Below are 25,421 nucleotides of genomic sequence, written 5' to 3'. Positions count from 1 at the left end.
AATTGACGTACTGACAGCAACTCTTCACAAACATTTAGAGTCCATTTTTTCATGAATAGAGTTCCGCAGTATTGCCTGTAAAATACCCTCTCATTTCATTAGCTAAGGTTTTCATCAGTGTTAAACACATATGTAAATAAAGAATGAGACAGTTACTCTTGACTGTTCACAGTTGAAGTAATTTTGTTGCTGTTGTTTTCAGTAGCAGTAGTAGTCGTTTGTTTTGTACGTGTAGTAATCACATTTTTATTAATAATTACTCATCTGATGCATTTGTCCTAGGTGACTAAAAATGTTCGTACATTAAGCAGTTCACAATTATTTACCCATTTATACCGCTGGTTAATTTGTACTGTGTCATTTCTGGGTAAGTATCTTGACCCAAGGCTACTACAGCAAGAGAAGGGATTTGAACTCAAGCCCTCCAACTGCATGCCATTTTACCACCTATTTGAAAATGTCTGTTACAGATTGGAAGGATTGTATTTTATTTTGGTCATTGTGTACGAAGCGTGTTAGTGAACCTAATGCATCCAATATTTGAGAGGGATGGTGCTGCTTGAGCTGCACGCTGCGGGTATGGTTGCGCCAACGTGTTCAACATCATCGCCTTTGATTTTGCCTGCACTTTCACATTCTGACAGTTATCCGTTCAACTCAAGGTGCTCTGGGACCCAAATACACATCTTCTCTGTTTGATAGAAACACTGCAAACAATGCAATAGCTTTTCAGAGGATAAAGTAAAAGAAAAAGATTTGAGCGACTTGTCTTCCATGAGAGTGTTTCGCTTTGATGTTTGTTACCGTTTTCTGGTAATGCATATGATCATGGATAATGGTTGCCAGCTTAGCTTGCGGTGTTGTGTTGTTGCATTTGTCTCTCCTCGGTGAATCCCACTACAGAGGCAGCAAATAAATACTGCAGAACCGAGAGACTGAATGATGCAATTCAGTAAGGAGAAAGAGCATGACATACCTGAAAAGACTTGATTTTCATCTCGCAGTAAAGTGGCTTCATTTGGGTGGCTGCCACTCTTAGCCAGGAGACATTAATGACACTCAAGATGAAATTGCACCATGAGGTGTTCACTGCTGTTTCAGATCTTCACCTCTTCATTCTGGGCATTGAGGGGAACAGACTTGTGCTTTTCACAGGTTCAGTGATAGTACTTTAACCATGACCGAAACTGCTCGGAAGGGATGCACGTTGCTTGGTAGTTGTCATAGGCAGCACCTTACAACCTTTCTCATATAGTTTGACTCGCTCGGTTATTGGCGTTGACTCTTTGCTTTCCAGTGACTTCCCCTCGAGCCTCTTTTCAGCAGCTGATATGTCGACATCAGGTGCCAAGCTGGTCTTGTATGATGTTCCTAAGGAGCAGGGCAGCTCTTATAAGCAGCATGGTGGCGCAGTGAGTTGTGCTGATGCGTCACAGCTCCTGGTCTGTGGTTTCACATCTGGGATTAGAATCCAGCTCTGTCTGTTTGGAGATGACATGTTCTCCCCTTGTTCACAATCCAAAGACAAGTGAGAAAGAAGGCAATGGTAAACTTCTTATGTCCCCTCCCCTGCCATGAAAATCACATCATTGGTCACCAAGAGTCAACTTTGACTTGACTACACTTACCCAAATCTAATAGGGCAGTAGGCGGCATAGCAGTTAAGAGCTTCTTACCTGCAAGTTGCCATCTCGGGTCTCAGGAGGGGCCCTATATTTGTACCCTTGAGCTAGGTACTTAACTCAAATTGGTCCCATGAAAATGTAGTGGTACAAACTGGTAAACTTTTGAATCACTCTAGATGAATGCATTATGATAATTTGTATCAGCTAATAAAGCTGTTTTCAAATTGCCAGCATCACAGGCTGATAACATGCATGCAATGAGCTAAAAACCCAAACATACCTTTTAGAAGATCTCAGCTCTATTTCTAGCAACTTCTTAATTTTATTAATGCAGAGACGACTCATCCTAACCCAGAGGTTTGCCAAAAACTAACTGCGATAAGTCGTCTGTGTTTTTTTGTGCTGAATAACTGAAGAAATATTCAGTCATTATCCATTTCTTCCTTTAGTTATTTGCATTTTTTTCTCTTGTTCGTGCGTCATTCCAAGTTGCGTCTGCAGTATTCGTCCTCTGAATTTCCAGCTTTTACAAATGTTAGTTATAATTATTGTCTGTGAAAATTACCTTTTCCTCACTTGTTGGTGTTGTGGTCTAATCATAGCAGCTTAAACATGAGCAAATTGGTGTGAATCTGTGATTTCACTCATTTGCAAGAACTGGTGCATTTTGTTGGCAAGTAATGCTGTCTCAAGCCTCAGTGAGTGTCTTTTACAAGTGTGCGCCATCTACGATGTTTCTGGTATTCAGAAGCAATACCTTCTAACAAATTTACAAATTGTAATTGTTTTCCACAACTAATGAGCACCGCTGACTCGTTGCATGATTGCTTTGATTAAAAGCATTTATAATAAGTAAGCGTCAGTCTGTGTTGCGTTAAAGAAAATCCATTTCTCAAACGTTTTCTTGAAAATCAAAAGGGAAGAATCACAAAACAAGTGGTTTAGAGATTATTCTTATGAGCAAGTGTGGAACTTTCAGTCAGGCAAATTGGATGATTTTAATCACTCTCAGCAGCCATGGAAAAATTCATGTGTGAATTTATTGTTCCTGGATACTCCCTGAATTTCTGTGTATGTGTGTGTGTTTTTGGACTTACGTTTTATCATTTTGCAGACCCTTTTTTTTTGAAGCAACTTGAATGATTACTGAGTAGTGTTTAGCTTATAACTTTATCCAGTGTGACTTTTAGTTCTGGATATACAGCAATAACCTCCCCCACTGAGTCATTCACCCATCGTAGAGCACAGCAGTGTAACACCCATACTCACATATACACTTAGCACCAATTTAATTTTTTGTCAACTGTATCCTGTGACAGCAAGTTGTGCAGCGGCTACAACGATCACTGTGCAGTCAGAAGGTTCCGGATTCAAATCCATTCTCCTGCCGTGGTACCTTTGATCAAGGTACTTACCTTAAATACACCTGACCCAGCAAAAAATTACCCGGCGTATAAATGGGTCGGTCGGTAATCCTAAGTAGTTTATTATACAAACCTGACGTAGTAAGTTGCCTTGGACCGAGGCCTCATTTGAAATATTAACAATTATTTTCCCATTTTTGTGATCAGGATGCAGACATGCTGGCGGGAGATGAGGTGGTGTGGAGGCACTTCTGCGACGCCATCCCCCGCATGGAGCAGCTACAATCCGAATGTCGTATCCTTTTGCAGCCTCCCGGGTCCAAGGTTGTTGCCCTCAGGCCTTCCGTAGACCCCCAGGCCTGCAAAAATCTGCTTCAGTCAAGCTGTCGACAAAAGGTGCATCTGCCCCGGGCAAGGCGTACCTCTTAACGTACAGCTTGCAACCTTGGCCGCCCTCGGCCATCGAGTTTCACCTCCTGAAAGATTCCCTCAGCCCTCACCCCCTGCCAGGAGCCCCTGACAGCATGGAGCTGACAGCACAAACACAGCACGTATTCTTACTTTGTTCTCACGCCCTCCAGGCCACAGCACCTTGCAGGGATATTTGGACTTTTTTCCCTTTCGAAGAAGTCCTTGACTGCTCCTAATGACAGAGTGGAAGCAGCTCCTGGGGCAGTGCCAGGCCCTCCTGGGTGACTGCAGGGGGACCGCGGTCCCGGATCGCAACGTGTACGCCCTCCGGCTGCTGGACCTGGCCGTAGACGCCTGCGTCAACTTGGGCCAGTGGGAGCGAGCCTTGGAATATGGGACCAGGACCCTGGAACCGTACAGGTGAGTTCAGCCTATGAGTCTGTGTTGTTGCCATTTAGTCCCATCCTGTAGAAACTGTGCGTGTGCGTGTGTCATGGACAGCCACAGCTTTAGCCATTCACCACAAACACAAATAATTACCAATCTAAATCTGCCTGCTCTGCTCAGTGGTGTTACTTTTAAGAAGGGACTCTTCAAAGAAAAATAATTTTCATCAGAGCTCCTTTGTCGTATCTGCTCATAATGACAAAAAAAAAAAAAAAACCACAAAAACATTATTTCAAAACTCAGAACTGTCGTTTGAACCGTCCGTGAAATGGGTGCAGTTTGCTTCTTCTTGTGCTGCTCCTTATTAGAGCAGCCACGAGGCTGGCGATCTGCGAACGCCGCAAATGAGGTGCAAATTGAAAGCCGAGTTTCCAGATCCCGCTGCGGATGGGACGTTTGCGTTTTTGCGTCGCCTGGGACACAGCGGGCCTTTAACACTGGGATGCCGCAGAGTGCGATTTACAGCTCGTGCCCAAAGATTGTGCTCTTGTTAAAATGGGCCGGCCGACTGGTGTGCAACTCGCGCGTGCCATTCAGAAACGGAATCTTGTTTTTTAGACTCCTTGCAAGTTGCAGGAGAGCCAGATTTTTTTTCGGGTTTATTGTTCTAATGCGATGTTACTGTGTTATGGAAACCAATCCCAGAACATAATGAGGAACTTTTCTTTTTGCTTCTTTTTTATTTTATAGTGTTCTACTTTCACATCTGCAGGGTTGGAAGTCTCCCTCTAAATTGCGATAATCGACCTGTGTGAAATGTACGACTGGTTTCCCAGAATCCCTGCCCGCTGCTGTAGAAACAGCTCACGACTCCAGCTGTGACTTGTTTTCACCAGTATCTTCTTGCAAGGCCGCTCCGAGCGTGTGGGTTTTATTTTAAGTTATGTACAGTAATTAATTCAAAAGATTAATAGCCTCCTACTCATGGCGTAAAAGGCAGAAAAACAGGCAAAGATGAGCATATGAAAAATTCTAGTGTAGTCACCGTTTATGAATAGCAGAGAAGGCAATAAGCGCAATGCAACTTATTTGATCTTATGTGATTGCGGAGACATTTAAAGGACAGAAACACTCCAGCAGATCGTATTGGACAGGTGCCAGCTAAATAAATAATAATGGTCGTAATAGCGCGGCAGGTCCATGATGTAGAAAGTCTGTAGTGATGAGAGGAATCCACTGTCAAAATGACACGGTCCGGACTGGACACCAGGCTGTCCGGCAAGGTTAGAGCAGAGGTTCTTAACCTTTTCTAGGCCACGGATCCTTTTCAGTAAGCGATGAAAGCTAAGGACCCCTCCGAGAATGAAGTCCAAAAATAAATTCAGAGAAAATATGGCACTTGATTTTATTTGATTCCCTTCACGTGGAATTCATTTCTGCTTTCTGTCATTACACAAATATGACAAAATTAAATTGTATGCATCATACAAATACAGAATACAGTGTAGGGCAAAAACAAAAAAGAATATGTAATAAATAGTAGCCTGGAGTAAAATACAGAATTATGCCATAGGTAGTAATAGCATTGTCCATAGACCCCAGGTTAAGATCCCCTGGCTTAACGGAAGCTGCCCTTTCATGGCACGGCCGCGTGCTGTTCCGCTTCTCCTTTTTGGAATTAATTTTGTGTGCCGATAAACAGTTCGGAGGGGCTTCTGTGCCCTGGTCTGTCTGGGAATAGGATGTAACCTCAGGGTAAATCCCAAACTGTTAGTGTCTCTGAAAACGCTGCGGAAAGCAAAGCTGCAGTGATTTCTAATGCATCAAGAAGTGGTACAAAGTAAACTCAGTGTTTACATTCCAGGATTTTTTTGCCTCGTGCAAATTTTCGGAGATGTGCTGTGTGTATCTCTATGTAAAGAATATAAATAGAATATAAATATACTTTCAGAAAATATCTGAGAAAATACAGAAAATAGAAATATTCACAGAAACGATTACAGCTGACAGTTAGGCTGGTTTCACGGCCAAGTAGGTGTCACTTTACATCTTTGATACCTTTAGTAAATATAGCTTTATAAAGGAGCATAAAGCAAGGAAAAAGTATCTCATATGAAAAGTTCTAATTACTACAGTGTGATAGCAATATTTGTAGGAGTACTAAAATATCTTTTCAAAGTACAGTTGTGCGAAATGATCTGTGAAGCCTTTTCAGTTTTGTTTGTGTGTGTGAATGGCTTCTAAATTGTGCTGCCGAAGTCATAATTGATGTACACTTTAAGCGATGGGGAGTTTCCAGAGTTTAATTCCAGAAGTTCTTCTTTGCTTTTTCTCTTTTTTTTTTTTTTTTTTTTTTTTTATATACCTTCTTTCTTTTTTTGTCAATACACCATTTCAGATGAAACCCTTTCTCAGCACCTTGACAGCTAATATCTTCTTTTTTTTCGTGGAAATCATTTGCCGGTTTGTGGCTAGAATTATACCCTGTCATCTCAGCTCTTCAATCCTCCCCCCACTTTTGCAGAAGACTTAATTTGTCCGCCACTTTGTTCTGACCCGAGGAGCTCTCTGTGACGTGCCCCCCCCCCCGCCGTGTCCTTTTGATATGAGAACGGTTCTGCTGACCGCATGAACCTGCAGAGGAACGCAGCAGGTGTTAAAACCCCCGTATCGCAAATTAAATTGCCCTCCACCTTCTGAAGCACGAGGAACTGAACTCCTGTCTCGTGTCACACTTGTCACGACTGAGACTCAGGTCCAGAACATACCATTCTCGGGCAAATTGCAGTAACCAGTCAGGTCATTCAAGTCTAGTCTGCGGTTCCTCTCTTCAGTACAGGTATTGCTCGTCTCATTGTACTGCAGAGCAGGGAAACCAAAGGTCCATGGTTTCTGCCAGGAAATAAAACAAGTTATTCTGAAATGATTTGCTTTCAATAAAGCAGAAAATGAATGAAAGTAAAATCAAATATTTTCCTGGATCCATCAAGGGATTGTTCTTTAATGAAAGTTCTTTCAGAACCGGCATTCGTATAGGGGCAGCGTAGGGTTAGTGCTACCACCTTTGCATTTGGAGGTTGCAGGTTTGAATCCCACCTCCTGCTCTACTACCCCTGATTAAGGTACTTAGCCTGAATTGTTCCAGTGAGAATCTTGCAGTTGTTTAATGCATCAGCAATTGTAGGCAGTTCATTGTAAGTAGCATTGGGATAAAGCGCATTGAATTTATTTGTTTGTTTGTTTCTTTGTTTATCGTATGATCAGAAACAGATCTTTAGCAACATAGGACAAGCTTTAAGCTGTAAAAATTGCCTTCTTGTAGCCAAAGTTTCCCATCTGTATTGTCGATGTTCGTCGCATCCGCTGGTGTAGGCGTGCACGTGGAGCAGTAATCCACCAAATGTTTTGCAGTTTGTTGCTGCGCTCCGCATGGGCATCTAGGGCTGTCTGCTAATTGAATAAATGTAGCTGTAGCGGATTGCTGTTCCAGTTACCTTCTTGGGTCATTCTTTAGAGGATTCTTCCTCATTCTGAGTTTTCAGCTTTGTGATTTTCGAATACATTTGCCAACCTTGATCTACCGTAGTGCATTTTGCGTTCAGATTTTTTCCATGCCTTTTCCATAGTTACCCAGGTCATTCCATTATGTTACATTCCTTGTTTTTGAGTGGTCCAGCATTCTCCTGCAGAGCTGGCTAAGGAGAGACACATACTGCACCTCCTGCTCAGACCCCCTCATTCCCATCTTCGCTGGTTTCTGAGAACAGCACCTCTATCACTGGCTGGAAGTAACTGAATAAGCCGCTTGAAGTCCATAATCAATCCTTTTAATCTTGAATGAAGCATTATCCTCCTTCAGAATACATGGCATTTTCCATGTAGCGTAACCAAAGGGCCACCGTATTTATTATTTATGGACAATATAATATGTCCACATCCACATAATACGGCCTTCTGGTAATTCGCCTTTGTGGTAATTTATTCCATGGAATTTTCAGGGAAATGCATTTTTAATTTTTTTTTTTTTACTTCCCCCTGGCTATAGCCCATACAGATGCATTTATTTATTTTGAATTTCCATGAATAAATTCAACAATGGTTGAAATAAGTAAAATAATGGCATAATACTTATTTCATGCTAGATCACCATTTCTCTGTACTCTATGTATCTGCAATGACATATTAAGTAATTACATCTAATATTGTATCCATTCATTATTCGTTCATTATTCATGGATGGACAGTTTTCTTCATTGCACTTTTAACTTTGCTGTTATTCTATTTGAATTTAAACTCAGAGATACTAAATGAGCTGGGTAATGTGAAAAGCTGATGAATGCAAACATCTATGCCTCATCAACAAACAGATAACATCTTACTTGAATATCAATATATGATTTTGAATTTCACATACATATTATATTAGTTATATTAAAAATGTGTGGTTTATTATAATTTATAATGTACCTTGCTACATCTGAGTCATTAGAGTGCCTAATCACTGCATGGATTGAAATAGTAAGTGTTCCTTACCATATTTAACATCTATAATATCTGAATGCTGCACACATAAGTACTCTATGAACTTAACAACAGAAAATAGCAGCCTTTGGCTGTGAAAACAAAGGAAAAAAAGAACAGAAAGGCAAAGCAAAGACCCTTGTGGTAGAACAGCACAGCTCTCTTAGCCATCAGTGTGGGAGGTAAGGGTGTACCACGAGTTCCTTCAAGAAACACAGTAAATATGGTACAGTGCAACCCGTTTCCCATCCACACCAAGAGGTTGATGTTTGTTTCCACTAGACCCACTTTAGTGTGGAAATAGTATGATTCACTTGACTGGTATTGCCATTTATGACTGGGTCAGTGTATTCCTGGAATGTGATGAAGCAAGAGTGAACGTCTTATGAATGAACGTGATTGAAGACATTGGCACAGTGTTTGCAGTATTTGTATGAAGTGCTGTGAATTAAGGTTTGCAAGGGGATTTTCTGAAAAAAAATTGGTGACATCTTTGTAATAATAGATTGTCATAGGTTACTTCTTAGTTAAGTTCCCAGTGTGCAGATGAAGATTGTTAATATGGGTGTTGGTTATTCGTAAGTACAGAGTTAAATCTCGAATCCTTGAAGAGAATGCTTACTTATCATTATGAACTAAGGACTGGAATGGTTACATCATATTTTAACAGCAGTCCTGAGAAAAGTGGTGGTAAAGCAGTGGAAGACATTAAAGTTGTAAAATAGAATGGTCCTATAATTAGCTACCAGCCCTTACAGGAGTAATTAAGGATCAATTTTAAAGCAATTAGACCTCTTCTTTTAAGTCCAAAGACATACTGGTCAGGTTCACCCATAGTGTGTGAGTGACAGAGAGAGTGTGTGTTGCACTGATGTATGGATGAGTGACCCAGGGTAAGTAGTGTATCTAGCAGTGTAAGTTACCTTGGTCAATAAGGTGTCTGGGCTGGTAACACTACATAGAGTTCATTGGAAGTCGCTTTGGACAAGAGCCCCTGCTAGGTGAATAAATGCAAATATAAAAAAAGTTAAGTAAATGTAAATGGCTGTTTCCTCCTGTGACACAGCAGACTGGATAGTGCTCTTATAGGTTTACACAGACACTTTAACAAATATACATTGTTTTCACTTAGACCAAGGAACATTCTTTAAGATGAAATGCAAAACACAAAGTACACAAACTGAATGTAAAATTTCACCTTTGTCTTGTTTTTCTCTGTCCCTCATCCCTCTCTCCCTCTTTCTGGGAGTCCGTCTGAAGGGTTAGGGTTAGGGAACAAGCAGTAGCTTCTCGTCCACATTTAACTCTTTTTTGAGAGTCAAACAGCGATGGTTGGATTCTGACCCATCCGAAGGTCACATCATAATCCCCTGCGGTTGGCAACTCGGACAGGGCGTCCTGTTAAAATATTAATGCTGGACGCAGATTAATATGCAAATGGATGCTATTCAGCAGTCACTCTGTTGAGGTTGAAAACACTCGTGGAGGTTGGTCTCTTAATGGTTCGAAACACTTCTGTTGGGTTTGGTACCACGTAGCATCTATCGGCAGGGAGGCCGTGGAAGCGGACGTGCGCCGAGCCATTCGCTAAAGAACAGCGCTAACACACAGAGCAGGGAGCACGAGGTTGGAGAGTGTCATCCATTAGCCAGCTTCCTGCACATCCTTCTCTCATAGCCAATCAAAGTGGCAAGAGGGCAGGCTGCAGTTGACCAAGTCCACTACCCACCCAGTAACCAAGTCCAGAGAGTCGATACGAGATAACGTATTTTCATTTTTATGCAAAGTGTCCGAACCGAATTTTTGGAACTTGATGGCTGACATTCAAAGTTCTGGAGGGGTCTGGAGGGGTTCTGACTGTAGACATCACTGACTCTTCTCTGATCTGGTGGGGTTCAAGTCTGAAGCCCCAGCAGAGGGACCAACAAAACAAATAGGATCATGTTCCAAGCGACCGAGTTCTTTTCCTGCACCAGCAGCTGGATGATACACAGCCTTAAGTGATGAAGAACGCAAGACTGTCATAAAACTGACAAAAACGATCAGCAAGAGCCCCAGACAGTTAAGTGTCTGTTTTCCATACTTGGTCTATTTTTCCAAGTGCTCTGTTGTAATTTTCTTGTGAAGCTTTAAATTAAAGCTGCTGTTGTTTAAACGAAAATACCGTTTGAATTATACCGTTTACTCAGTCAGGGACACTTCCTCAGTCCTCGTAACACGCCATCCTTGATGTGCTGAACTCTTTCATCTGACATGTAGGCTTCATCAAAAGCCAGAGATGTGTGTACCACAACACGCATTTGTGCAATCGCTTCCACTGAGGCTGCACAAATTTTCTTACGAGCATACGCGGCGCGAAAACAAAGAAATTTCACTTGTGAACAGAAGCACCGCGACAGCTGCCGTCTGAGCTGTGCAGAAACTTGAATGGTATCGCAGTTGATGGGAAGAGTCCTCTTCCGTCAACATTCACTTCCCTAATTTGAGCGAGCTGACAACAGCGAGGGGGAATGTTGACAATTTCTGACATTATATTGACTAAATCCTGGTACAGGAAGTACAAAACAAGCCCGGCAGTGTATTGACTGCGTGATGAACTCCTTTCAGTACGCCGGAGGCCAGCTAACTTTCCATCACAATTTTCCCACTTAAAGTATTTTGGTTTCTTTTGCGTGTTCCGGATGCCAACGAGGAGATGGAACCGGAGGTCATTAACAAGTCACATAAATGCCCGGATCTATGCTGGGGAGGTGTTGATGGAGTCTCATTATTTTACTCATTCCCGCACCGTTGACATTATCTAAACTCTACATTCTTGTGATACGGACATGCGCTACAAAACCGTTAATAAAGCTGCAGTGTCAGGTGCGCACTGAGCATCGCTGTCGTCGTTCACGGCTCTCTGACAGCTATAAATCTAGGCCAAGTCTCCTGCACACATCTGGGGATCAGTGTCACCGCTTCCCCATCTGCAGTCAAAAAATCCTGCCACAACTCTCAACTTAAAACTCAGCGTGAACTCTGTGAACTCCATAAGCACTTAATTCCTGCTGCAAGGAGCAGAGCCACAATTTCTTCAGTAGCAATGTTCGGAATCAATGGAGTAATTCCTGCTGGACCAGCAGTTTTAATTATCATTTAAAACTAAAAAGGCACAACAAAGGTGTCAACTTCTTTTTAAAATTTAATTATGCATGATGAGGGGGCGTGCTGGCACGGCGGGCTTGGCCCTATCCCACACTCTGGCAGGTCTGGGGTTCGAGTCCTGCTTGGGATGCCTTGGGATGGACTGGTGTCCTGTCCTGGGTGTGTCCAGCCTTGTGCCCTGTGTTGCTGGGATTAGGCTCGGGTTCATCGCGCTCACTCTTAGGACAAGCAGTTTCAGACTGTGTGTGTGTGTGTGTGTGTGTGTGTGTGTGTGAGTGAGATACATGATTAATTTCACATTTCCGTTTTTTATGTGATTCATACAGTTTGATGAGTTATTGTGGTGGACATCAACCGGTGAAAGCGATGCTCTCCACCTTTGGTTCTCAGACATCGTCGAGGCTCCAGTCCTGTCTTGCAGAAGGAATGCTTTCAAGTTGTTGATTCCTGATGTGCTTACAGTCTTGCGTGTGAAAACAAAATTCTCCTCTGAATAGGGGCTGTGGGATCTCAGGGTAGAGGAGCGTCATGGACGTGCATCCCTAGATCATCGAGTGCCGCTCGAGTGAATGATTCCACATCAGTAATGTGCGTAGGTGTGTCTGAGATGTCGGAGGCTACGACTGCTTATCTTCGCCTTTTGCTTCCTAACTGTCTCGTGTATCTCAGTCGTGCTGCTAATAAGTGGAGCAGAGTTCAGCAGAGAGGCAGACTTCTCAGTTGCCCCGTTCTGCTCCCAAGTCTGTTACTCATCCCAACTTCTTACCTTCATTTCCACTCAGGTTTTAACCTGTTCTCTTTTGCTCCTGGGGACTTTTTTCTGGAAATGCACAGTATACAAAAAATAGAAATTGAGCTTGAGAAATTGAGCCTTAAATCACTTTTTTTTTTTTGCATACCAATTAACCCTTGGTGTTCTTTGACTAAATTCTGCATTGGTTTATTTTTTCTTGTTATTTCTTCATTTTAAATATTTCCTTAACTGGAATAGAAAGAGTTATCAAGGCAAAAAATGCAATTAGTGGTCCTCAGCAGAGCACCATCAGTGACATTTTTGATATTTGGAAACGGTCTTTTCACAGCAAAGCGGATGTGATTATCTTGAACATTAAATTTGCATGACTAGCAGTAATGGTCCTGTATGACAACGTGGTTTGTGTTGATTTAGAGAACAAATACTTTTTAGAAAAAAATGTATCACAAAAGAGAAGAGTCTGAAGTTTTAGTAATGTTCTTTGCACAAGCATTATATTAGTTCAGCAATTTATGAGTGCTTCAGCTTGAATATTCCTTTTTAAAGTAATACCAGCACTCATCAGTGATGCATACTAATTGCAAAAATCAATTATGATCTGTCTAGATGTTACAAGGCATTGTTCTGAATACCCAAACTGTTTTTTATGGCTTGCCGCTCATTCTTTTAAACTTTTGTCTCTAGATCTTGACTTTACCTCTTTCTCATTTCTTTGACTAATGGTTTATCAAAAATAGGACAATTTTATCTATATCTTCTCATAAAACAATGTTGTATAAATGAAATGGACTGAAATACGCTAGCTCATTATAAACATTCCAGTTATGATTTTCAGTCATAATCCAGATTATCTACAGGTTTTTCATTGTAGTTTCCTCACCATTATCTCAAATTTTTGTAAAGTGCCAGCATTTCCATGGCTAGTTGTTACTTGGAAGTAAAACACCAAGTCCATCTCTTTTCTTACCATGATCACCAGGGTGATCACTGTCTGTTTGCGGTACAAAAACCCGTTCACAGACACACCCCTGCCTGCCCTATGTCCAAGCTCCTGTCACCCTGAACACCAGACCTCTGTTGAGAAAACACAAGCGGCCTCCTCGAGGCGAGCTGCAGATCCCCCGAACACCTAAAACCCGCTGCTGTCACAGTTGCTGCTCTCAGCTGGATAAAACATCCAGTGAAGTGACAACAGAAACCATAAACAAACTCTGCAGCTGTTCCGCATCCATTCTCAACAGAACTCTAGTGTACTGATGTAGATGTGTGCATATGAGTACAGCAAAGGACACAGAAAATTACACTAAGGACAAACTCTAAAGAAAACTAAGATTGAGAAAAAATAAAGACTAAAGAAAGGTAACAGTAAGAAAACATGTAAAATACACTGCTGCTGTAGTGAGGGCAGCCACTTCATGTGGCACTGAAAGAAAGTGTTACAACCTTTTCTGGAGTTTTGACAAAGTCTTTCCAGCGAATCAAGTGAGGAACGTCTATATTGGTAAAATTTGATTGTCTCTGAATTAGTAGTAAGGTTTTACAAATGCATCGACCTCCTAATGGACTTTGAGTCCCAACTGTGTGGCGGAAACACAGTATTGACATTCTAAACTTAATATGCGCTGGGTACTTATTGATTATGTGGCTCTGATTAAAATTGTCTGAAAGTTGGGACCACAATGGGATCACAATCTAAAAACCAAAAATTTAAACTCTTTGAACAAAAAGTCAATAGTTATTTATTCAACCAAACTGTAATGCACAGCTAAGTGTACTTAATACTTTCAGTGAATTTGGTCGCACTTCCCATAACTCGTTGTAATACATATGGATTGCGCCAGTGATTGATTTGTTTTTCAGTTGCAAAAACTTGTTTGTTTTGCTATGATTTATACATCACACTGAAGGGAACACCATGTAGGCAACGTCAGTGCTTGTAGTATTGCACTTCACAAGACATTCTTTTAATTATTCAAGCGTTTGGACACATTTCTTTGTAGTCCATGTGTCTTTCAAATGTCAAAAACCTACAAACACACATCCTTTACTTCATCTTTGGATCACTGCCAAAGCAGTTTATAAATATTCCAGAAACAGCTCTTTCTTTTCAACGAATTTAATGCGACGATTGACGTTCGGAGGCCCAGGAGAAGAGTTTACGAGTCAAACTGAAAACGGCATGATTTTCTGTCTGTCCTCTGTCTACAGAACCAAAAGGATTCTATTTTTTCCTCTTGACCCAAATCATGATTTGATGTAATGAAGCTCAACACAATGACCGTTTCTCTCGGATTTTACGTTGCACTGAGAACATAAACCAGGTTTTATAAATGAGTGACGCTTGCAATAATTCTCGATTGTGTGCTTAGTTTCCAGGGGCCTTGTGTATTTTATGCTTTAGTCCATAGCTCATTATTCCGGAGACAAGCATACACCCATCATACTGCTTAAAATTGATAGATATAAATATTGCCTTCATTGTCTTAATCCTGTAATCAAAAACATGATGTGCTCATGTGAGTGTGGTATCTTTCAGTCCTGATGGTGGCAGGATTTATGGTTTTTTTCTTGATTGATTACGGTAAACCTGTTTTATCCATTTCGTTCAGCTTTTTTTTTTAGAGGTGACAAGCGAGCAGGCCGTCACTGGAGACTCTGGGACTTCTTACGTGCTTTTTGAGCTGAAAATTTCTAAATATCAATAATGTGTGAGACACTGACGAGCACAGCTCACGGTGTCCTATCAACACGGGTGTCCCTCTGCAAGACTCTCCGGCTCTTTGGGGCCTTTTCCAGGAGGAAACGTGTCCAGCCACCATTTAACACCACTGATCGTGCTCAACGCCGGCTGCTTTATGGCCCAGTTGCCCGTGGAAATGAGCTGCTTCAATTGATCAGAAATGGCCGTTTTTACCCCAAGAGCCTTGAAATTTCCGTGCTGCCAAGATGCCTCATGGAGTCCAGCAAGTCGCGGCTGTCAGAAGGCATCGGCGAAAAGACATCTGGTCTTTACCTGCGTTGGCGTGACAGCAGGTCTTAATGCCACTTCCACATTGATGCTGGTAACACACTGGTAAGGTTGTAGGATTTAATTTTTTTTTTTTTTTTTTTAACTTTTTTCTTGAAGGTAATATTTTTGTCATAAAACATTGACCGTTATGCCCTTTCTCTCTTGTATCTGTTGTAATAGTTGTGTGTGTAGCACCTGCACCCATTGAACCTCTGTTTGATTCCCTGCTTCCCTTTGAGCTCGTGAGCAAGGTACTTACCTGGAAGCGATACAGTAGAAATTACCCAGCGCTATAAAATGGATAGTTGTGGACAGTGTAGGAAAAGCATCATCCAAATGAGTCAATAATAATGTTGAGTGTCGGGATATCGGCCTTAACGTCTGACTGATTCCCAATATTTGTGAAATGAAGGATGGGGCACTGATCTCTCGGTCAGCCGTGGCCCTTTAGCGCGTGACACCTTACATTCGTTCTCTTCCCGTTCGGCGCGTGCTCGATCATCCCGTACAGACTGGGCGCTTAACTGCAAGGGTGCCGCGGCTACCCTAGTCGTTCTTTACGATGATTATCTCGTGAGAAGCTTAAGGCCGAGGAGCGCTTCGTGTGACGGAGCGCCCGTCGTCATTACGGTATCGCTGCGATGTAAAGCACACAGGAGGACAATGTCGGCGCAGTGCAAGAGCCTCTCTACCGCAGACACAAGGAAGATTGAAGATGCATTAATGCAATCAGTCTGGGCTGGAGATCAGAAAAGCAGACCTCCCCCTTGACAGCCCCCTTTGAGCACAGCTCTTGCAAGGCAGAAATAATAATTCAGTCCTCTTTTCTCTTTTTCTGCCTGAGCTTAAGAAGAAGAAGTAACATTTTAACGCAGGGCGGATCCTCTCTGGAACTTTCTGCGAAAGTGCCGGGGATCTGGGACCGCGAGTCGGCAGGTTCGTTTTGTCCGATCGTGTGGTGGACGTGAGCAGAAGATGGAAAAAAGACGGGGGGAGGAGAGCTCGCTGCTGTGCGGGTACGGCGCAGGAGCGGGTTCCCAAACGGCCAGGGCACCGGTGGAGGGAGGCTGCGAGGGAGAGGGTCGCTCTTATTCCGAACATCGTGGCAGATTTTCTCATTGGGCCCGAATGAATGTCCAGGGAAGGTGTTTGCTCCGTTGCCTCCTTCAAACACAGCGACTCCTCACCAGAAGAAATATTTCCATTTTAGAGACATCTGACACCTTTTATGGCCTTGTTATTCAGAGACAGCTCTGCGAGGGCTCTCTTCACCATTCGGAGAGTTTATGGTCTCGTTACGGTGCACGCAGGCAACCTAACGCAAGCTAAACAAACTGTGACAGATGCACAAAATCACAGATTTTGATTGATTTTACTAAAGAAAGCTTAGAAAGGCACAGAAGCTTTGAATCGCAGTGTCTTGCGGAATTTTTTTGTCTGTTAGGCAGATTCACAGTAGTAAAATATTGTCACCAACCCGCCCACGTCTCAGAAAGTCGTCAGTGTTTTGTCGCGGTAGACTCACAATTTAGCATTCCTTTAAGACTGCTCCCAAGAAATTCTTTGTTCTCTCGAACGATTTAGCAGTGAACGGGTAATAGAGAGAAAGCGTTTTGTTTTTTCATTAATGGAATTAATTAAAGCCCTGTCGGGTATTCCCCAGGCCTGGGGCCTCACACTGTTGTCAAAGCAACAGAGCGCAGCAATCGGCATCAGATACCCCACCCCACCCCACCCCACCCCACCCCCAGTGTGTACGGTGTTATTGACACCACTGGTGCTGTTATTAGGGAGTCCATTGTGCATTGTGTGCTTTAATTCGTAACCGCTTATAATTTGTGGTTAGAACGAAACAAACATACGTCTGTTATTACCATCGTAACAGCAAAGGTCACGCCATTATTCACGTTCGATCAGAGATCATTGCGGTCGATATTAGCTCTCCCCAAGGGAAATGCACTTTTACAACGAAATTCTTTCCGTCTTTGCGCACTGTATTTTTTTTGACACTGTTCGTTCCTTTCGTACTTTCTTCACTTTAACACATTTTAGTATCTAATTCACAAACAACTGTCTTTCTGCTCTGGAGTCCAGATAGTTCGATGTCTTGCGAACCCGATGCCCAACGCGCCGTCGGCTGCGATGCGTCTGCTGCGACAGGCATGCGATGCACCGGGAAAGGTCTCGCCGCACTAGGGCTGTCGGGAGCCTCGCGCATGGGACATGGAATATGTCCTGCAGTTGTAACCCGGAGTGAGTTGCTTGAATTGAATCACTGTGTAAGGAAAACCAACAAAAAAGTTTCAGATATATGTTTGTCATAAAGCATCAGAAGGTATCGTTTTATACGCTCCTGCCGGACACATTCGCATTATCTCTGTTCCCTGTGTTGCTGTAAAACTCTCTTCATTTTGTGAGTCTTTACTCCACTCATAAGGCTTATGATGCACCTAAGAGGGAAAGCTATATCCATATTAATGTATGAAATATGCAAAGGGACCTGGGTAGGCATGGGATCAGTGGGGAAAGATGCACAAGGCATCGTGGGAGAAGCAATATTGGAATATCGATGCAGTAGCACTAATGTCTTCAGTGTACAAGGGGAGAATCGGAGAGAACGAAAGTAACAACGAACGTTGTGGCTGAAATGCAAAAAGCAGAGACGAGTGCTTTGCAATTAGTTTTTTCATGTTCGTTCCGTCATTTTTTCATTACTTAAGCTCTCCCTCCAGCCTCAACTAGAGGTGCTTGTTTTTTCCGCTTTTAATTGATTCTTATTCTTTCATAGACCTACATGGATACATGGATAGGCCTTATTGTTAAAAATATTACCTTTACTCGGTTTTTGCTCATCTTTTCGGCAGTTTTTGTCACAGTTAATTACGCACTGAACAAATATAGTGGCTGTAGTAAGTGCCGAAAACAGCGTGCTTTGCTGTGATAACAGGAAAAAAAAATTTAATTCCAGGCTTTTGCTGAAACCACAAAAATACACAGCTGTTAAAAGGACATTTTTCTTTTTTGCTGTCTAAATTTCATTCTTGAAAGGAGCGTGTTTGTCTCTTTGTAGACTAGTTTTTTTAAAAAGCACCAGGACCAGGACGCAGACGTCAGCGGGCGACGCGGGAGGGACCGCCTGTGGTTTCATTCAGAGCAGAGAGGAAAAGGAGCGTCTCCCGCTTTTGACGAGATGCTGACAGTTTCCGCTAATTTTAGTCCTCCGAGCTCCGAAGTGCGGGCGCAGCATCAGAAATGGTCTTTTCAAAGTGCTCGAAAGACGCGACACAGGCAGAGCGAGTGTAAAACTGCTCCTGTGACATCCTCCATGGTGGGGAGCGAGAGAGCCGCCGCCTTCCTCACCTGGTCACTGGTTTCGCTCTCGCCTTTACCGCTTCGTTCCCGTGGGTCGGGGTTCTTTCTCTTTTACTGCAGTGCTCTTGTTGTCCCATAGCGATTGATGAAGTGAGAGTCCAGGCAGACTGAGAAGGGGACGAACCCACGTTCCCTCGCGCTGCCCGCGCGCTGGGAGACACCGGTGCGACCCGCTGCACCACTGTGCGCCCCAGGTAGCTGCGGTAGCATAAGAACACACAGGTGACACACAAAAATTACTCAGATGATACTGTACTCCCTAGTACAGTGTAGTGCGCTGGGCTTTATAGGATTGCTTCCCGAGTTGGGGTTGGGGTGTGTGTTGGGACAGAGTTTTAGCCCAGTCTTTGCACAGGGGGATGCTGAGAAGGAGCACCGTATGGCCTCCAGGGTGGATCCTGTTCACGTTACCTGGATCCAAGTGAAACGCGGCATGAAACGTGGCGCTGAGGCTTCGACGCAGAGCCCCTTCGCTGCCCGTGCGCTCAGGAGAGCATGTGCTCTGACAGGCGCCATTGTTGGCGCATTAGCGGAAGCTCTTTGGCTCGCAGCGCTAGGTGTCTCCGTTCATCATCGCCGAAGCGGAGGTAGAAACGCATCGCTGCGGCACAGCCGAGCAGAAGAGCTCAACTCCGCCGGTTTTGCGCACGTTGTACACCTGTGAGTTTGTCCACCATCTGTCTGAACCCCACATGAGCACTCATTTGTGTTGTTACACAGAGCTTCTTAGCTTTAACTCTTCTTTGGAGGCTTAAACTCAACATACCTGCCGTGTTTCTATGAACGCGCTTCTTCCATCTCTCAGTACAGTGGTCACCACAGACATGGTTCTTGAATATAGGCTGTCTGTAAAACACCGTATAACACCTATGTTGAAAAGAGGTTATTTGCAGTGTGGGTGCAGGTAGGTAGCGCAGTGGTTCGAGCAGCTGCTTTGCACTCCAAGTCCCACCACTTGCTGTCATACTCTTGGACAGGGTACTTATCCTGCACCTGGCAGCTAGAGGACTAAATAATAATAATAATAATAATAAAGCAATAACACTTCCTGAATGTTGCACTCGTGTCCTTTGTGTTGTCCCAGGTTTTATTACACTGATGCTCATCCAGCTAGAGCGGTCCAGCTGATGAGGGTGGGCAAACTGCAGCACTATCTGGGCAGGCTGGAGGAGGTTCGCCGGACCCTGCGCCAGGTCTGTGATCCCCACTAACCAGGGTCCCGCACAGACCCTCTTTCCCAGTTCCCACAGTTCCACTGAGGCGCCCACAGTGTGAGCGGCAGCCCTGGGCGCTGACTCTGCTGCGTTCCTCTTATGCGGTCGGTGTGTTGCCCTACACACCTGGCGTCCCGCCTTTTCTACGCCCACTGTATCCATCCTGTGTTCCACAGTAAACGTCACTCGACTGGCAGCTAGTTTGCAGTCGGAAAATTGAGTCAATCGGTTCCTTTCTACCAACACGACGACTTCAATTAAGCAATTAACTGATGAGGTGTAACTCTAGTGCCTTAGTCGAAATAGTGACAGCTTCCAGCAGCGTCATTGCGTGACATGGTTGTTGCGTCTACACGGTACGGTGTGTGTTCTGGACTCTCGCTCACTCTCTGTCCTTGCCTTCAGGCGTACGACATCATGAAGGTGACCCACGGGAGCGAGCACGCCCTCGTCGTTGAACTCCGGAGGATGCTGGACGAGTGCCGGGCCGAGCTGGGCTGCACCTAGCGGGGCCAAGACGGGGAAACCTTCCGGAAGAGTGCGCCTTTCGTATTTCCTCAGCATGAGGAGCAGAAGCCCTCGCAGCACACGTTTTTCTCCGTGCCCCTGTGCGTGGCTGCGGCATCGCAACGCACTTTTAACTCCCGTCATGTCCGGCGTTTTCGGTTATTGTTGTTCCGAGTGACAGTCGGTCACGATGTTGCATTTTTTAATCTGTCACAGCTCTCTGATGGAATTTTCATAAAAATCCTTTGAAGAGGTATTTTATTTTACATTGCGAATAAAGCTGTATAATGCTGCCTTTAGATTGACGACTTTTACGTCGTAGTACATTAATAGAATTTTCAGGTTTATGGAGAGAACAGTAATAGTCCTTGACTCCATTATATAATAAATGTTAAAGTGACCAAAAACAATTAATGTTAAGTGAGTGATTAATAATTGAAGGACAAATCTTTGCAGCAGACTCATAGTGTTAAATTATGCAGAAAGCTTTTGTGAGATCATGCATTTGTGAGACCACGTGCTTGTATGCTAATTATCTGGGTGAGAGTTTTTTTTTTTTTTTTTTTTTTTTTTACATGTAATAAATACTAACCATGTGCAGACATTTTTCCACATTTTGAGAAAAATTTCCAGCAATGGTAGAAAACCCTGTAAAACTGACTTTTTGAAGTTACTAGGCCTAAATCTGGTTAAATTGTGTGTTTTTAAATCAGATTTTATGTTGTTTTTTTTTTTTTTGTTTGCATGTGGTTAGGAGTCATTTATTTGACATTTCAAATGAGCAGTATGAAGTTCTTATAATGACAGGTAAATTAAAGTGTCCCAGTTTCCCAAAAAGAATCCTTGAGGTGGGAGGACTAGGGGATTATGACCCAGGAAATAAGACAACGGTGTACAGCCACATACAGCTCCTGCTGACTGTTAACACGGCGCTCATTATAAAGTGTTAAAATACTGGTGAAGATAACCTAAGGACAGCTTAAACTTGCTGCACTGAGCACCAGCAGTCTGGGTTATGAGTGTCGCTGCTGGGACAGTGCAGCACACGAGAACTTTTGCTGGTTTTAATCCCGCCCCACCCCCCAGCCGGCGGCTGCGTATCGTGTGTGTCCCCCCCCCCCCCCCCCCCCCCCATGCAAACAGGACGTGCCCTGCTGCTGAGATCAGCGAGGCAGGCGCCCTACCCAGCGGGTTTGGGGCTGTCCGCGGCCGTGCCTTTTGTCCGGCGCAGGATGTGGTTCTGTCGTCTGTTTGCCCAGTGGATTCTGTTTAAACCTCTTCCGTGGGCCAGAAAAAAGCACAGATTAGTATATTACAGTGTAAGTCACCCCTGAAGCCTCATTTACCCTTTTCTAGTAAACAAACAGACCAGAGCAGAGCTTTCGGTTTTAGATGAGCTCACGGACAACCGCCCTGACCTTTGTTAGAGGATGGCTGCCTGCTATCGAAGCATCAGAGCCCATCTCAGCGTGGCATCCTCACCCTCGTCTCTCTTTGTCTCCGAATGGGAACCTTCCGGTTATTTTTCCAAACACCAGACGCAGAAAGATGGCCATGCCCACTGTTATCATTCTGTTTAGGCAAGCGATCAGAGTTTCTAGTTTCACGCGATTGCGAAATGAAGACGAAACTTTATAGTTTGTCCCTTCGCTCAGATCTGAGCACCGCTCCTCCCTTTGGCCAAGCAAGCAACCCAGAAGCACCCTGCTTCCCAGAAGGTCCCCGTCCGTTAACCGTGGGAGCGCACCGATTCCGATAAGTGCGCCTTCTCTCCGGTTCCTCTCCTGATGAAAGGCGAGGGGTTGGCATCTCTGCGGGAGAAAGGAAGGCTGGGTAATTGAGAGAGCGAGATCCATCGTCGCCGCTCTGCGCGCCCCGCCTCTCCCGGTGCGCTCTTTCTCCGGGCCATTTTCCCTTCCGCTTTTCCCGGGCGAAAGCCAGTCTGTCTCCTGCCATACACTGTTCACGCATTCATTTTTCAAGAATCTCTTTCTCAAAGCCTGCTTTGAATTTAAAAGCAGGGCTTTGCATTTAATGAAGGTGTAATGGAGGAGAAGTTATAATAAGGAGAAGCGCGAAGTCTGAGTTGAACTGGATATGAGCTTTAAAGGCTGCGCACGTTGCCATTTACCCCCCGATCTCAGCTGTAGCCGCCGAGCTGCGGAGGTGTCGCTCCGGTTCGGCAACTGCTTATCCTGCTGGTTTCTCCTCCTTTGTCGGCTTTTTGTACGACGGTTCACGTCCGCTCTTTTAATCCGAATGCGGCGTCGCTCGATCGTGAACTCGAGGTAAGGCCTGAGCTTCGGAACGGAGGACTCTCTTTTATGATCTTTCTTACCAGTTTTTTCATGAAGTGTGAAAGTAGTAGTCTGAAGTAGTTTAATGATGGCAGAATGTAACAAAAGCACCAAAAAAGGAATATCGTGGTTTATGCAGTGTTGTCCCTCAAATATGTCATCAGTCAGTGTTATTTATTTGACACCTTTGTCCAAGGCGACCTACAGTTTTAGATAAAAAAAATATGATGATTCCCTCATTTACACAAAAGGTTATTCTCACCGGAGCGTTCGGGTTAACCACTTTGCTCAGAGTACAACCGACATGGGATTGGAACCAAGGACCTTCAGATTGCCTGGCGACAGCCCCGACTACTGTGCCACCTGCTTAGAGGGATTTGCAACACCATGGAGAAGTCTTAAATGATGAACCGCTACCCGTGAGCGACGCTCGGACATTTCCTATCGAGCAATTTAGGACGAAATGGCACAAGGATGTCAATCCGAGCATTTATAGAGTAACAAAATGAGGCATTTTCCCAGTTCATCCTTTATTTACATAAGTTATCATTTCCCATACGATTCTCGTTTCAACTCTTCAGCTCATTTTTATTCCAAAGGCAGCGATGTTCAGTCCGGGTGTCCGTCGTACACGTGCAATCCAGTTTCACCCTGGAGTTGATCATTTTCAGACTTTTCACACAAATCATGGCCATTTCAATAGAGAGCTCTCGGTACGTAGTGTATCGACGCAAAAAGACGAAAGTCCACTTTGACATCAGAAAGTGAGGCCTCTGCCCAGCACCCTGTTTGCGAACGTAACATTTAGGTCTACGCAAGTGGATCAATGTTCTTTTCAGAGTTTTCTGTGAACCACCTCATGGTACACGCTGGCTTCAGTGAGCCAAGAGTGGTTAAAGATGCAAGTGGGCATGAGGGGGGGAGGAAAAAAAAAAAAAAAAAATACACGATAAACATGGACTTGATAAGCAAGAATGTCAGCATACAAGCATAGAAGGACGAACTTTTAAACAACTTATGATATGACAGTGAATTTGAAGAAAGGACATTTCTGCTTAGTAAAACATTTAAAAATAACGGAAGGCAATATATGTATATATTTATATATGAAGGATGGGCTCAGCAACTGTACATTTTTTATGCATAGCACTTTGCAACAATAATATGTAAATAAATTATACAATATAAGCAACTCTGTTACAACAGGCCTCCTGAGTTTACAAATAAATAATGTCCTTCATTTCTTACTATGATAAAGGTTCGGAGGAGGGGCTGGAAATCCTATCAGTCTCCGCTGCCTGACTCTCACAATGCGGTGGGGGGCCAAGGTGAAGAAGCGGGGGAGGGGGGGGGCGAACAATAGCATAGGAAACAAGCTACATATAAACATTTATAGCTGAAACTGTCTCAAGCACCATATATTAACAGTTATTACCAAATGTGTATGCACCACAAAAGCAAGGCCGCCCAGAGTGAATGGGGTTTTCTTTGTAGAAGACCGGGCAAATCCGTTAAAATAGATGTTAATTGATGCGTTAGCTAATCAGGTGTTTAGCATTTTTGAAGCGGGCGGGTCTTTTTTTTTCTTTTTTTTTTTTTTTGGTTAAGCTGCAAGTTAAAATGGTAGCATGTTCCAAAATCCGACTGCTGGACCGATTATATTGACGTTAACACAACGGTGGCCGTCTTCCACGGCCGAGACGTCCCCTGCCGTTACGTTCGTTTAAGCTCCTCGACCGCTGCCTTTCCGTGAGAAACGGCCTTATGGGCTCCAGGCGGGGTGTCGCGGAAAAATGCCGGTCGAGCTACGGGAGGTAAAAACCAGATGATGATGATGTTTCTTTGCACACATTCTTATTTTTCTTTGTTTTGTCCCCTCATTTTGCTGCCCTCTTTCTCTAAGCCCATGCACTCTGAGCAGTCTCATAGTCTTTTTTTGGAATTAAAAAAGAATAATAAAAAAACATACACATAACAGGCTATAATATGCTGCTCTTCAACTAGTATATAACATTACAAGTACAAATTACCGATAAACAGCAAGTCAGAAAGATTAGACACCGAATAAAACAAGCTGTGTTTTCCTTTTTAGTTTTATTTTCTAAACTACTTAACCTAGCACCACAAATAGGGAAATGTTCTGATACCGGTCTTCCCAAGGCACTTGTTTGTCCTTTTCCTTCCTCTTTAACTCTTTTTTTTCATCAATGCAATATCCACCTGTGTCAGTCTTTTTCGATGCAATGCCATATTTACAACCGTAGATTCAAAAAGTTCCTTGAAAAAAGTGCTCTTTCATGCTGACAGGAGTTCTCCTCCTCGGGCTGCAATAATCCACATTTTCCCATTTATTCCATAGCCTTCCCTATTGCCTCTTTAGAAAAATATCAGTTTTGTACTTTTATTCGTGTTTCTCAGCATCCTATCAGAAAACCAGATTACCGATGTACTGTACAAACTCTTGGTCCCGCCATCAATCAACGTTGCTATGGTGACGGCGAATGCCGTCTCTCTCCTACCGCCTCCTGGAGGTGACATCAAAGCAGGTGATCATCATGAGGTGGGCCTTGCAGAAGTTGACCCGGTTCTCCAGGCGCTCAGTGACGAACTCCAGGGCTTCGAGGTACTCCAAGGAGTCCACTTCAAACGTCTGCTGCAAGTCAACTGTCGGAGAAACGCAGAGAAAATGTCTGCTGTGAGTGACTGTAAACAAACAGTCAGAAAGGAACAGCAAAGTCTGACCATTCACAGAAGTTTGGGAAGAGGGGCACTCTTATGATTTATTCCAAATAATGCTGCACATCACATTCCA

General features: G+C 43.7%; 2 protein-coding genes across 3 annotated transcripts in view; one reads left to right on the top strand and one right to left on the bottom strand.

Moving 5' to 3' along the window:
* smyd3 (SET and MYND domain containing 3) overlaps positions 1 to 20,864 on the top strand; it is a 163,720-nt gene extending 142,856 nt beyond the window's left edge. The window contains exons 9-12 of the mRNA XM_018750344.2: positions 3,197 to 3,284; positions 3,643 to 3,820; positions 19,676 to 19,784; positions 20,211 to 20,864. Coding sequence (XP_018605860.1) covers positions 3,197 to 3,284; positions 3,643 to 3,820; positions 19,676 to 19,784; positions 20,211 to 20,312 — 477 coding nt within the window. The 3' untranslated portion in view covers positions 20,313 to 20,864. The remainder of the gene's footprint in view (positions 1 to 3,196; positions 3,285 to 3,642; positions 3,821 to 19,675; positions 19,785 to 20,210) is intronic.
* Positions 20,865 to 23,079: 2,215 nt separating this feature from the next.
* Positions 23,080 to 25,421, bottom strand: part of kif26ba (kinesin family member 26Ba) — a 101,991-nt gene continuing 99,649 nt past the window's right edge. For both annotated transcript variants that reach the window (XM_029258396.1, XM_029258397.1), the window contains exon 15: positions 23,080 to 25,273. In XM_029258396.1, coding sequence (XP_029114229.1) covers positions 25,125 to 25,273 — 149 coding nt within the window. In that variant the 3' untranslated portion in view covers positions 23,080 to 25,124. The remainder of the gene's footprint in view (positions 25,274 to 25,421) is intronic.

This window comes from Scleropages formosus, chromosome 15 (genome assembly GCF_900964775.1).
Source record: "Scleropages formosus chromosome 15, fSclFor1.1, whole genome shotgun sequence".
Lineage (NCBI taxonomy): Eukaryota > Metazoa > Chordata > Actinopteri > Osteoglossiformes > Osteoglossidae > Scleropages > Scleropages formosus.
The sequence above is the reverse complement of the archived record's forward strand: the minus strand, read 5'-3'. Positions and strand labels throughout refer to the sequence as shown.